Source organism: Myotis davidii, unplaced genomic scaffold (genome assembly GCF_000327345.1).
Source record: "Myotis davidii unplaced genomic scaffold, ASM32734v1 scaffold453, whole genome shotgun sequence".
Taxonomy (NCBI): domain Eukaryota; kingdom Metazoa; phylum Chordata; class Mammalia; order Chiroptera; family Vespertilionidae; genus Myotis; species Myotis davidii.
This window is the reverse complement of record NW_006285234.1, coordinates 957869-971864: the sequence shown is the minus strand read 5'-3', so window position 1 is coordinate 971864 and position 13996 is coordinate 957869. Positions and strand designations below refer to the sequence as shown.

The window sequence follows — 13996 nt, the reverse complement described above, 5'->3', positions numbered from 1 at the left end:
ACCAGGGGGTGAGGGTGAAGGCAGGACTGGGATCGTGGGGGGACACTGGAGGGATAACCACACATTTGTAATACCTTAATCAATTAAAAAAACTCAGGCCTTCCAAGTCACTACATAAGAGTTCCTTATGATAAATTTAAGTTAAAAAAAAATCCTGCCAAATTGCTATTTAGTTTTCTTTAAAAGAATTAGAGAACTTTGACTTGTCATGTTATATAGCTCTATAATGTATGTTTTAAAAGTAATAAGCATAGCCCAACCAGTTTGGCTCAGTGGATAGAGTGCCGGCCTGCGGACTCAAGGGTCCCAGGTTTGATTCCGGTCAAGGGCATGTACTTGGGTTGTAGGTACACCCCGAGTAGGGAGAGTGCAGGAGGCAGCTGATCAATGTTTCTCTCTCATCGATGTTTCTAACTCTCTATCCCTCTCCCTTCCTCTCTGTAAAAAATCAATAAAATATATTTTTTTAAAAATAAGCACATATTACTTTTGACTGTTCTATTTATGAAAAAGTGCTTCCCTGCTATTTGTTGACAAATATGGTGCTGCCCTCTTCTGACAAATCATAGAAATAGCAGTCTCCCTGAACATCCATCCAGTATTTAAAATTGCCATTCATTTGCTTTAAAAGTGAAATAGGAAATTTGTGTCAAACAACTTTGTTAATAAATAGTAGTAAGTCCATAAAATTTAATCTGATCAGGAAATTTAATGATTTCTCAAAATAACAGTTACCAGCTTTTCTTACTCTCATGTAGAGCCAGTGGTTGTTATAATAAATCTTTCTTAGATGTCCTATATGACACATGGAAAATAAAGCAAATCTTATTTCTAAAGGTGTATTACACACTTTCGGTATTATTTTTGTAGGGCTTCCAAACCATTAAAGGTTTGACATCAGTGTTTTGCTACCCTCTATTGGACAAATCCATAGTTCCCAGGGTGATCTCTGGTCAAGAATGGATCTGCAAAATGACTGTTTAGCAAGGAAAAGGGTGTTTTTACAATGGAGAATTCTGAAAGATATTGCCTTAAGTGGTCTAACTTATCACCCCCAATACTGGGTGCAGTAAGGAGGAAAAAGCATCACCAATGTAGCATTTTTATCTAAAGTTATTCATCTGACTCTACGCATGAGGAAACAATTCAACAATCCAAACTAAGGGACATTCTACAATACAGATGAACTCAAACAATATATGTCAAGAAATACAAAAAGGCTTTAGAACAGTTCTAATTTCAAGGAGGCTAAAAAGACTAAATGCAGCATATAATCCTGGGTTGAATGTTGGACTGAACAAGAAATAGTTATAAAGAACATTACTGGCCCTAACTGGTTTGACTCAGTGGATAGAGCATTGGCCTATGAATTGAAGGGTCCCAGATTCGAATCTGGTCAAGGGTATATACCATGGTTGCAGGCACATCCCCGATACTGGGTGTGCAGGAGGCAGCTGATCGATGTTTCTCTCTCATCGATGTTTCTAAGTCTCTATCCCTCTCCCTTCCTCTCTGTAAAAAATCAATAAAATACTTTTTTGAAAAAAGAACATTACTGGAATAACTGGGGGGAAATCTGAATAGAATTATATAAAGAGCTATTTAAAATGTGGGCTGCAAAACTATCTGTTATTGGCCCAAAACAAGGTAGGTACAGAATAGTATTTAGAAACTTGTTTGCAATTTGACAATGTCGTAATATTCAAGATATGATCAGTGTACTCACTGCATTAAACAGAATATAGATCAATTCAGGTACTGTCAAAATTGCAAGGTGGTCACATGTGATAGTGTATTAGTCATGTGCAGAAAGACCACATTAAAATGTGTTTAGGTGATAAAACCCAAAAATGTGATAAAATGAAAGCACTGATTTTTAAAATTATAATTGTCTTATTTTTTATTACAGTTGACATAGAATATTATATTAGTTTCAGTTGTACAGTATAGTGGTTAGACATTTAACTTACAAAGTGATCCCCCTGATAAGTCTTGTATCCATCTGATACCATACATAAGTATTACAATATTACTGACTATTTAATGTTCCCTAAACTGTACTTTACACCCCAGTGACTATTTTGTAACTGCCAATTTGTACTCAATTCCTTAACTTTTTTCACCCAGCCCCCAACCCCTCTCCCATCTGGCAACCATCAATTTGTTCTCTGTATAAGTCTATTTTTGTTTGTTCATTTATTTTCTTCATTAGATTTCCACATGTAAATAATATGGTATTTGTCTGTCTGACTGACTTATTAATTTAGCATAATACACTAGGCCCATCCATCTTGTCCCAAACGGTAAGATTTCATTCTTTTTTATGGCCAAGTAATATTCCATTATATATATCTGTACCACTTCATCTTTATCCATATATTGATGGAGATGTAGGCTGCTTAAATGCTACTGTAAGTAATGCTTCAGTGAACTCAGGAATGCATATATCTTTTCCAAAATAGTGTTTTGGATTTGAATACTCAGAAGTGGAATTATAATCATTTATTTTTATACATTAAACATATTTTTAAATATATTTTTATTGATTTCACAGAGGGAGAGATAGAAATGTCAATAATGAGAGAGAATCATTGATTGGCTGCCTCCTGCACTCCCCCTATGGGGGGGGATCCAGACCACAAACCAGGCATGTGCTCTGACCAGGAATAGAACTGTGACCTCCTGGTTCAAAAGACAATGCTCAACTACTGAGCCACGCCGGTCAGGCAGCCCCACTGTTTTTGTGAAGAAAACACATCTATTCTTTTTTCTTTTGTAAATTAAATCTTTATTGTTGAAAGTATTGCATGTCTCCCTTTTTCTCCCATTAACACCTTCCAGCCTGCCCCCACCCCCAACCCCAGGCCTTCACCACCCTATTGTCTGTGTCCATGGGTTATGCATATATGCATACAAGTTCTCTGGGTGATCTCTTCCCACCCACCCACCTTTCCCTGCCTTCCTTCTGAGATTTGACAGTCTGTTTGATGCTTCTCTATTTTGTTCATCAGTTTATATATTCCTAGAAGTGGGATCACTGGGTCAAATGGCAGTTCCATATTTAATTTTTTTAGGAAACTCCATACTGTTTTTCGTAATGGCTGCACCAGTCTGCAATCCCACCAGCAGTGTACTGGGGTTCCCTTTTCTCCACATCCCACATCTTTTCTGAATGCAGCAGTAGTAATAAACCATAAGACGATAATGGAAATAATTCCAAAGAAATGAAGGACAACCAAGTTCATACTGTTTTTATTCTGAGTCCTCTTATTTTTTTAATGTACTTTTATTGATTTCAGAGAGTAGAAAGAGGGAGAGAGATACAGAAACATCAATGATGAGAGAGAATCATTAATCGGCTGTCTTCTGCACACCCCCTACTGGGGATCAAGCCTGCAACCCTAGCATGTGCCGTGACCTGGTTCATGGGTTGATGCTCAACCACTGAGCCACATTGATCATGCAGTACTAAAACCAAAGTGAGTTCTTTGCAGTGATGTTTTGGCTAATGCAGCACTTACATACAAAACATAAAGAAATAAGTTCAAATCAAAAGAATTTTTCAAAAGAAAGAGCACTAAACTATAAAGCCAATAAAAACAGATGCAAAATTCCATACATTAACATTAGTGAATTGCGGCTTTCTGAGAAAGGAACACATTTGGTTGCTAACTAAAAAACATTACCAAGACACTAGTAAAAGACTATATCAAAGATGTTTGCTTGGAAATCTGTGACAAATAAAGTAATTCAGGTACAACTTCCCAATGACACCAAAGCTTGAAGTAGTTCGGGCTCTGGCTTATAGTAGTGAAAACTAAAATAAAGTTAGCAAAGTGATTTTTCAATGCAATTTGAAGAATGCCAGATTACTTCAAACATGAAAATTATCATGGTATGTTTGTGATTTAAACATAAGGGTGATACAAAGGATTCTTTTATCAGTTTCTTGCTGACAAACATACCAGACACTAATCTGTATGATAAAACTAGGGTCATATTGTCAACAAATGTGATTTGAAGTATAAAGTGTTTGGAAGAGTATATTCCAAAGACACAGCTGGCAAGATGGAAAAACAATTTAGATTAAGAAGCTTGTGCTTGCCGAAACCGGTTTGGCTCAGTGGATGGAGCGTTGGCCTGCGGACTGGGGGGTCCTGGGTTCGATTCCGGTCAAGGGCATGTGCCCGGGTTGCGGACACATCCCCAGTGGGGAGTGTGCAGGAGGCAGCTGATCGATGTTTCTCTCTCATCGATCTTTCTAGCTCTCTATCTCTCTCCTTTCCTCTCTGTAAAAACTCAATAAAATATATTTAAAAAAAAAAAAAGAAGCTTGTGCTAGAATGTACATTAACATACTGCTTCCTTCACGGATAAAAGTCTTGCTACCAAAAAAATCTTGCTACAGTAGTAAAGATTATGAATTATCTAAGGTTAATGCCTTAAAATTTTAAATGACTCTATATGTGATAAACTGAAAGCAGATCATAAATGTGTATATGCTATACTGCACGCTAAAATACAATGGTTATGGAAGAGAAAAATGCTGCTGAGAATGAACTAGGAAATAAACAGTTTTTCCAAAAGAAAAAATAATCAGTTGCTTCCCAATTTTAAAGATCTCAACTAGACAGTAAAACTTGCTTATTTCTGTGATATCTTTGGTATGTTTAGTAATCTTAGTACTCCCATGCAAGGTCATGTCAACATGTTTTTCAGAAGCAAATAAAATATAAGGGTAAACAATGAAAATTAAGATGCCTGGAAGAACAGAGTTACTATAGATTAACAATTTTATAGAAGGTTTAGAACCATATTTTCTATCAAAATAATACCCACACACAAGAATTCATGCATCCAGAAGTATAACTTAAATCCTATCTAATAAAGAGGGAATATGTTAATTGACTTCTCTGCCCTCAAAGATGGCGGCACCCACAGCCAATAAGGAAGGAATATGCTAATTGACTGCCCCGCATTCAAAGATGGCAGCACCCACAGCCAATAAGAAGGGAATATGCTAATTGACTGCCACACCCGCAAAGAGGGGGGCACCCACAGCCACAAGATGGTGGTGCCCAGTCCCCGCTGCCCCACCGGGGCGGCAGGTGCGCCTGCCTCCGGAGTCCCTCAGTCCCCTCACCCCCCCGGCCACCCAGGGCTGGCCCGAGGCACTGGCAAGATCGCTGGGTCACCTCCTGCCCCTGAGGGCTCCTGGGCTGTGAGAGGGGGCAGGCCGGGCTGAGGGTCCCCCCGCCCCCGTCCAGTGCATGAATTTTCATGCACCAGGCCTCTAGTCTATAATAAAAGTATAATATGCTAATTAGACCAGATGGCCAAACGACCTTCCGGATGTCCTGAACGAAGCCGGGGCTGCGAGGGCCGAGTCCCTTGCAGGAATTTCGTGCATCTGGCCTCTAGTTTAATTATAATTTGACAGAATAAACTATTGAGATGGGCAGGATACTGATAAAGTACTAAAGATGAACTTTGAAAATACAGTATCACTGGCTTCATTTCAAACAAAAGCAAAAATGAAAATCTTGAACTTAGTGAAATGGCTTTAAAATCTAAACTTCTATTCTCATGGGAATATCTGAGATTAATTTCTTTTTAAAAAATATATTTTTATTGATTTCAGAGAGAAAGGGAGAGGGATAGAGAGATAGAAACATCAATGATGAGAGAATATATTGATTGGCTGCTTCCTGAACACCACTACTGGGGAAAAAGCCTGCGACCAGGGCCTGTGCCTTTGACCAAAATTGAACCTGGGACCCTTCAGTCCACATGCCGACACTCTATCCACTGAGCCAAACCAGCTAGGGCTGAGATTAATTTCTTTATGATGAATACTATCTTCTAAAAAAAAGAAAACAACACAGAAATAATTTACATATACATTATCCTCCAGGAATAGTATTGTCATCAACCCAACTCAGATTAGATACATTAACATGAAAAAAATAAGCTATTTTATTTCATTAAAAACTTTAAGTGAAATTTTTCAGAAGAAAAAGTTGGGGAGAAAATTTTTTTTAAGTATTAAAAAGTTTTGCTCCCCACCATTTATAAAACTAGTATTACCAAATTCTTTTTTCCAAGATGTATTTTCACTGGATGAAATAATTGCTGGAAACTTAGATATTATTTTTGAGAATATCTATTTTAGCCCTGCCCAGATGGCTCAGTTACTTGGAGTGTCATCCCATACACCAAAAAGCTGCGGGTTCGATTCCCAGTCAGGGCATATGCCTAGTTTGTGGGTTCCATTTTTGGTTGGGCACGTATGGGAGGCAACCAATTAATGTTTTTCTCTCTCACATCAATGTTTTTCTCTCTCTCTCCCTTCATCTCTCTCTAAAAATCAATAAAAACATGTCCTCAGGTCAGGATTTAAAAAAAAGAATGTCGATTTTAGGGGAAATTATCTTTTCAAAGAGCATACAGGTCTAATTAATTACTGTCAAAAAAATAAATGTGATTACCTAAAAATTATTAATTGGCACTTCATGTATTCTCATTTAGCTCTAAATTACAGATCTGCTGTTTTCACATAATAAAGTTTAAGTAAGTAGGAAAGAGGAAATTCTTGGCATGTGGCTATTACTGGAATGGCCAGGAGGTTATTAAGTCCCTAACTGTTTTTCTAAACCAGTAACAATAACAAACCTTCTGAATCAATTTAAAAAATAATATTAATACCCTAGCCAGCTTGGCTCAGTGGATAGAGCGTCGGCCTGTGGACTAAAGGGGCCCCAGTTTGATTCCGGTTAAGGGCACGTGCCCAGGCTCTGGGCTCGATCCCCAGTTGGGTGCATTCAGGAAGCAGCCAATCAATGAATTTCTTTTATCATTGATGTTTCTATCTCTGCCTCTTCCTTCCTCTCTGAAATCAATAAAAAACAATAATAATAGTAATAGTAATATTAAGGTAAGGAAATAATATTGGAACCAAATTTCTCTCCTGGCACTTTTAATTCTTACCTGATTTCAGAGGCTTCACTGGGGCTCATACTTCATAGTCAAGTAAAGTAATAAATGGAGAAATGACAGCAGAAGTCACAAGACATGTCAATGAGTATGTGGAACCATATACTTTACTCATACATTTTCCTGTTTCTGTTCAGCCAACCACTTCATAATACTCCAAAACTAGATTTTGATAGGTGAAAGGTCCTTTCTCACATTCTCTGATAATTCATGGAACCACTGTTTTCTCTGAGATCAAATATACCTCTCCCAAAATATTATGATGGGGTGGAATGAGGACAGATGACTCATAGCACCATTTAGAAAGATGCTCATTTTTAAAAGAACTAGTTTGGAAGTTTGTGAAGGTCATCTTACCTGACTTCTTCACCAGCAAAATCAAACACCTTGGTGATTTTAACTTTTTCTGTTTCTTTAGGTTTCTCTAGCTCTTCTGCTTTGACCAACAGTTTATTTGAACTAGTCTCTTCAGTCTCTTCTTTTTTCTATGAAAAGAGAAATGTAATCAGTTTCACATAAGAATTAAATATAAATGAACCATTCAAACATGCTGTTTTTGGCTATTCATAAATGTTTCATCTCTAAACAGTTAAAAATCTACTGAAAACTTATTTGATTGGAAAAGCTAATTTTTCCTACCAGAGGGGATGCTTTACTTTTCACTTAATAGAGTTACTATCAAAAGGCATCTATGGAGTCTTTTTTTTTTATTCTTTTAAATCTATTTTTATTTTTGCAACATAATGTTGCAAACTCAAGAAAACTTTTAAATCTGGGACTACTGGTTAAGATGCACACTGGGGGGTAAAGAGAGGAAGGAAGAGAGAAAGAGATACAGAAACATCAACGATGACAATCCCTGACTGGCTGCCTCCTACAGGTCCCCCACTGGAGATCAAACCCACAACCTGGGCATATGCCCTTGACAGGAATCAAACCCAGGACCCTTCAGTCTGCAGGCCGGCACTCTATCCACTGAGCCAAACCAGTTAGGGCTATGTAGTCTGATTTCTGCTAGAAGATTCAATTCTCAATTTTTATATGTAATAAAATCTATTTGGACAACTTAGGGTATTTCTGGAGAAACTTCACCTCATTCACCTAACAACTTACCTTAACTTGTGGACTTGAGGGCACTTTTGATTTTGGTCCCACATCATTGAGGAAGCTGGCCCACAGTTCATCCTCCTTCTTTTTCCTTGCATCCTCGGACTTGGCGCCTTCTTCTTGCTCTGCAGCTGTGTCTTCCTCCTCATTGCTGCTTCCTCCAGATTCTCCACTGGCATCTTCCTCTTCCTCTTCTTCTAATGAGAGGCCACCTTGTTTTCTCTTCCTAATCACCAAGATTACAAGGAAAAAGAAAGAGAAGTCATGCAAAATGATTTCAGTTATCCTTTCCTCAATTCCAAACATAATGTTGCAAACTCAAGAAAACTTTTAAATGCGGGATTACTAAGATGCACACTGAGGAACCATAGAAGAGGCACACTGAGATTTTGTGGAAGAAAAAAAGAATTGAGCGCCAAAACCGGTTTGGCTCAGTGGATAGAGCGTCGGCTTGCGGACTGAAAGGTCCCAGGTTCGATTCCGGTCAAGGGCATGTACCTTGGTTGCGGGCTCATCCCCAGTGGGGAGTGTGCAGGAGGCAGCTGGTCGATGATTCTCTCTCATCGATGTTTCTAACTTTCTATCTCTCTCCTTTCCTCTCTGTAAAAACTCAATAAAATATATTAAAAAAAAAAAAAGAATTGAGCTCTTAGCTTCCTCTAAAACACTTGGAATACAGTGTTCTACTTCTAAGTCAGGACCAGCTATTTTCACCAAGAAACACCCCAAATCACCTCACAGAATCAATCTATCTAGCAAGAGTGTTCCAAGAATATATATAGCAGATTTTTTTGACTTTTTGAAGTCAACACATTTGGAGAATATGCTTTATTGAGGAGAGCCTCAAATTTATTTGCACTGTTTATTCCTACAATTCCCCAGGGACAGGATCCATATTTCTTCCCATTTTCTTATGATATGAAAGCTGGAATACAGAAAATTTCAAAGACAAAGAAACTGGACCCAAAACTTATGCAAGTAAAGTGATTTTAACTTCAAGTGAATTTTATACCTAAAATTCCTTTTTCCCTTTTTATAAATTACAATTTGCTTTTTGCCAGAGAGACAGAAACACCAATCAAAGAGAGTAAAAGACTTCTATGGAAGATTCTCTTATGTGAGTTAAATAACCCAAAAGAATTTTCATAATTTTTGGAGGGAGTGTAATTCAGTACCAGGTCTATGGAAGGTAATTTGCTAATATCTATAAATAATTTTTTTATTGCATATAACCTTTGATTAAACAATTCTACTTCTACAGACCTGATTTATAGGTATACTTCTACATTTACATGAAGATATGTATAAAAAATATTCACTGCAGTCTTGTTTGTTGTAGGAAAGGTGAGGTACAAATTAAATATGTCTCAATAAGAGAATTCTTAAATATAGTAAGGTCTATTCATACAGTGAAATATTATGCAGCCACTGAAAAGAATAAAATATAGCTAGATATATTTCCCTGGTATCATCTTCAAGATGTAAAATAATGAAAATAAGAAACGATATGCAGAGTACGACATCTGCTGTTGTTGTTTTTAAAGAGAGTAGGAAATATATACATACACACTTGCACATGCACAGAATATCTCTGGTAGCAAAGTTCTTCTGAGGCACAGCAACAAGGGCTAGAAACGGGGTACACATTTTGGTAGTAACTAAGTTTTTCATTTTAATTGTATACATATTACCGATTAAATTTTTTAAATTGGTACTCAAAATAATTTTAATCCTGAAATGTCACCAATGTTTCCCTTCAACGGTAAGAAACCCTAGCAACTCCAATCACAGCAATCAGGACGGTAGTGACACTAGCCCTGACTTCTAAGGGCCCTGAGGGCAGCGTTACCTGCCAGGAATGCTCTGAGCCTTTCTTTTTTTCCCTTTGGTTTTCTGTGTTTGCTCTTCACCATCCACTTCATCTTCCTTCACTAATTCATTTACATCATCTTCACTATACTCTCCACCTGAAATCACATAATAGAGTGGTCAGACAGGAATAAAGGTTTCCACATCAAGTTGAGACATTTTCATTAAGAAAAAAGTCGCCAAAACCGGTTTGGCTCAGTGGATAGAGCGTCGGCCTGCGGACTGAAGGGTTCCAGGTTCGATTCCGGTCGGGGGCATGTGCCTGGGTTGCGGGCATTTCCCCGGTGGGGGGTGTGCGGGGGGCAGCTGATCGGTGTTTCTCTCTCATTGATGTTTCTGGCTCTCTATCTCTCTCCCTTCCGCTCTGTAAAAAATCAATAAAATATATTAAAAAAAAAAAAAGTCTAGTACTTTTCCTCTATTCTTCACCTAACTACAATATTTACTTCCTTAGAGAAAGCTTCCCTGTCCCTGGAGACAAGGCTAGGTTCCCGGATTCTACGCTTCCACGGCAGTATATATTTTCCTCCATAACTCATTCCACTTAGATTTAATGTTTGCAATTTCTGCTCTATTCTATACACCATGAGGATATGGATCCTGTTTTGTCTTTATAGATTTTTTCGGAATAAATGGATGAATAGAAATTCCAATTCTACCTACTGTACTTTTCAAAGAAGAACCCGATGTTCCCACTTTATCTTGGATACATTTCAAAAGTGAGCAAGTAATACCTCGTCTTGTCAATAACGAAGGTTTAGAAAGAGGTCTAAAGACTTCCAGTTAGACATAGCAGAAAGAACAAACATATCTATTCCCCATCCTCAGACACTGACACTCAGGCATCCCCAATGAAAGTGTGTTGCTTGGATGCCCAGACTGACCACACTGTGGGCACCAGTCAATAAATCCTGCTCACATAGATATTAAACTAGCTTTTTTTACGTCATAGAAACTTTTTGTTGTTGTTATTAATCCTCACCAGAGGAAATTTTTCCACTGATCTTTTTAGAGAGTGGAAGAGAGAGAGAAGGACGGAGAGAAACATCGATGTGAGAGAAACACATTGATTGGTTGCCTCATGCATGCACCCGGACCAGGGCCAGAGCTGGGGAGGAGCCTGCAACCGAGGTACGTGCCCTTGACAGGAATCAAACCTGGGACCCTTTGGTCTGCAGGCCAATGCTCTATCCACTGAACCAAACCAGCTAGGGCACTTCATATAAACTTTTATTTGAAGCATAACACATGTATGAAAAAACACACAAATCTAATGTATACTTCAATAAAATTATGTGAAGTGAACACACATAGAACCAGGACCCAATTCAAGAAGCTGAACATGATGATCAGAATTCCATAAGGCCCTTTGGGTCCCCTTCCAGTCACTAGTCACTGGGCCCATCCCAAAGGCAACCACTGTCCTGACTTCCAATACCTCAGATTAGTTTGGTATGTTTTTGAGCATTAAAGAAACAGAAGCCTACAGTATGTACTCTTTTGTGTCTGGTTGCTTTCACTCAGCATTCTGTTTGTGACAGGCACCATTATTGCATGTAGACATATTTATTCATTCTCACTCCAAAATAGTATTTCATTGTATGACTAGACCACAACATATTTATCCATTCTTCTGTTGACAGACATTTAGGTTGTTTCCAGTTTGAAACCCTTAGAAATAGTGCTGTTTTGAATATTCCTTACATCTAATCAGCTTTTAAATATCTCACTCACAATGAACCAACCACCTCAGGGAGGCCTCCAATATTGAAAGGCAATACTGAAAACAAGCAGAAAGAAAATCAAAAGAAACAGAAAACAAAAACACCCAAAAGTTACAACTTTAAAAAAAAAAGCCTTTATAATTAATATCCTCAAAGAGACATCCATGAAATAAAAATGATTTAAAAAATATTTTTTTCAAAAAACTAAAACAAAACTCTTGAAAACTACAACTATGATAGCAGAGATTAGAAAAAGAGAAGATGCTGAGAAGAAGCCAGCCATGTGATAATCTGGAGAACAATTGAGGTTGAGGAAACAGTAAATACAAGGGTTCTAAAATGGAAACAAGTTTGGTATCTTGACACCAAGTGATAGGTAAAAGTGTTTCATGAAGGAGGAACACTTAACCAGGTTAAGATGGCAGTCTGAACACACAAATGTAATTTTGATTCCTCCTGACACCCCAGTAAAATCACTACAGCAAAGGACTTTTAAAAGACATGAACCTACAATGGTGGGTACTTAACTGCATTGTATTTGTTTATATTTGCAAAAGACAACACTAGAAGGATAAACAAAAAAACGAATGAAAATAGCCATCTATATGGGTTAGGACAGAACAGGGTGGAGTAGGCAGGGGCAGAAGCTAGAGCTCTCCGTGTTTATCTTTCTACAGAATTTTGAACATTCTCTTAAGAACAACTTAAGTAAATAAATATAACTATATGCCCAAACAATAACATAACCCACAAAAAAGGGATTCCAAGGAGTTAGAAACATAGTATTTTGATTGTGCATCCTTAGCAAGATGCAGTGTAAAGATGAAGAGTTCTACTCCTTGTAGTTACATCAATGTTGGTATTGTGAAACTATTTCCTTTATATGGTAGGTGAAAGCAAGTAATGAATTATGTTAATCACGTTAGGAATCTAGATGCTGAGAATAAGAGAAATGACACAATTATAAAATCAAAGAAATTAAAAGAGAAAACACAAATGTTAAAACAGAATTTAAAGTATCAATATGAACTCTCATTTTAAAATAAATATTTTCTAGTTTGTTCACTCAAACGGCACAGAAAAAACATCGTACTAGTAGCAATGATAATCTCTTTAAAGTTCAGATCTCATTCTTTGATATGTTTCATTACCAAAAGTGCTCCCTGAAAAAAACAACAACAAAAAAAAACGAGCTAATTTCAGATCTAAGAGAAGGAAAGCACAATGTGAAACTGGGTCGTTCTGCTGTGCCAGAAAGCAAGGAATGGGTCACTTTACAAGGTTTTAAGGCCCAGCTTGAAAGAAGTCCTAGTGACCAAAAGGGGTAACATGAGCATTAAAAGGAGTAACTCTTGGTAGATTAAAACACATGTAATGAGCCCTGACCAGTTTGGCTCAGTGGCTAGAGCGTTGGCCTGTGGACTGAAGAGTCCCAGGTTCGATTCCGGTCAAGGGCATGTACCTTGGTTGCGGGCACATCCCCAGTAGGGGGTGTGCAGGAGGCAGCTGATCGATGTTTCTCTCTCATGGATGTTTCTAACTTTCTATTCCTCTCCCTTCCTCTCTGTAAAAAATCAATAAAATATGTATTTTTTTAAAAACACATGTAATGATAAAAATCTGTGAACTTGCCCAGACTTCGTGGTTCAATAGTTGAGCATTGACCTATGAACCAGGAGGTCACAGTTAGATTCCCAGTCGGGGCACATGCCTGGGTGTGGGCTCAATCCCCAGTAGGGGTTGTGCAGCTGATCGATGATTCTCTCTCATCATTGATGTTTCTATCTCTCTTCCTCTATGTAATAAATAAAAAAATTTTAAAATCTGTGAGCCCTTTATGATATTCAAAAACACTAAAAATAATTTGTACCATTTTAGGGTACTATTAAAATAACTCCCCATTTTGCCCTGGCAGGGTGGCTCAGTTGGTTGGAGCATCATCCTGCATATCAAAAGGTTGCAGGCTCGATCCCCAGTCAGCAAAATTTGTCCATTTTGTGCTTTATTATCTACTAGAGGCCCAGTGCACAAAATTCATGCATGGGTAGGGTCCCTAGGCGTGGCCGACGATCAGGACAGATCTGTGGGGTGACCAGCAGGGTGATCAGGGTGGGGCCCCCACTGGCATCCACCTTGGCCAGCCTGGCGCCACCCACTCCCCAGCCCTGCCCCCACCCCCGAACTCCTGCTGGTCAACTCCCTCTGTGGGGTAACCAGTAGGGCTGATTGAGGGTCCCTGGTGGCACCAGCCTTGGCTGGCCTGGTGTTACCCGCTCGCGGCCAGCCCTGCCCCCCCCCCACCA

At 38.4% G+C, this 13996-nt stretch overlaps 1 protein-coding gene across 1 annotated transcript in view; it reads right to left on the bottom strand.

Annotated features, from left to right (window-relative positions):
- CFDP1 (craniofacial development protein 1) overlaps positions 1–13996 on the bottom strand; it is a 98162-nt gene that overhangs the window by 79356 nt on the left and 4810 nt on the right. Inside the window, exons 2-4 of the mRNA XM_006755754.2 lie at positions 9950–10067; positions 8107–8326; positions 7351–7478 (exon numbers count right to left, since the gene is read on the bottom strand). Coding sequence (XP_006755817.2) covers positions 7351–7478; positions 8107–8326; positions 9950–10067 — 466 coding nt within the window. The remainder of the gene's footprint in view (positions 1–7350; positions 7479–8106; positions 8327–9949; positions 10068–13996) is intronic.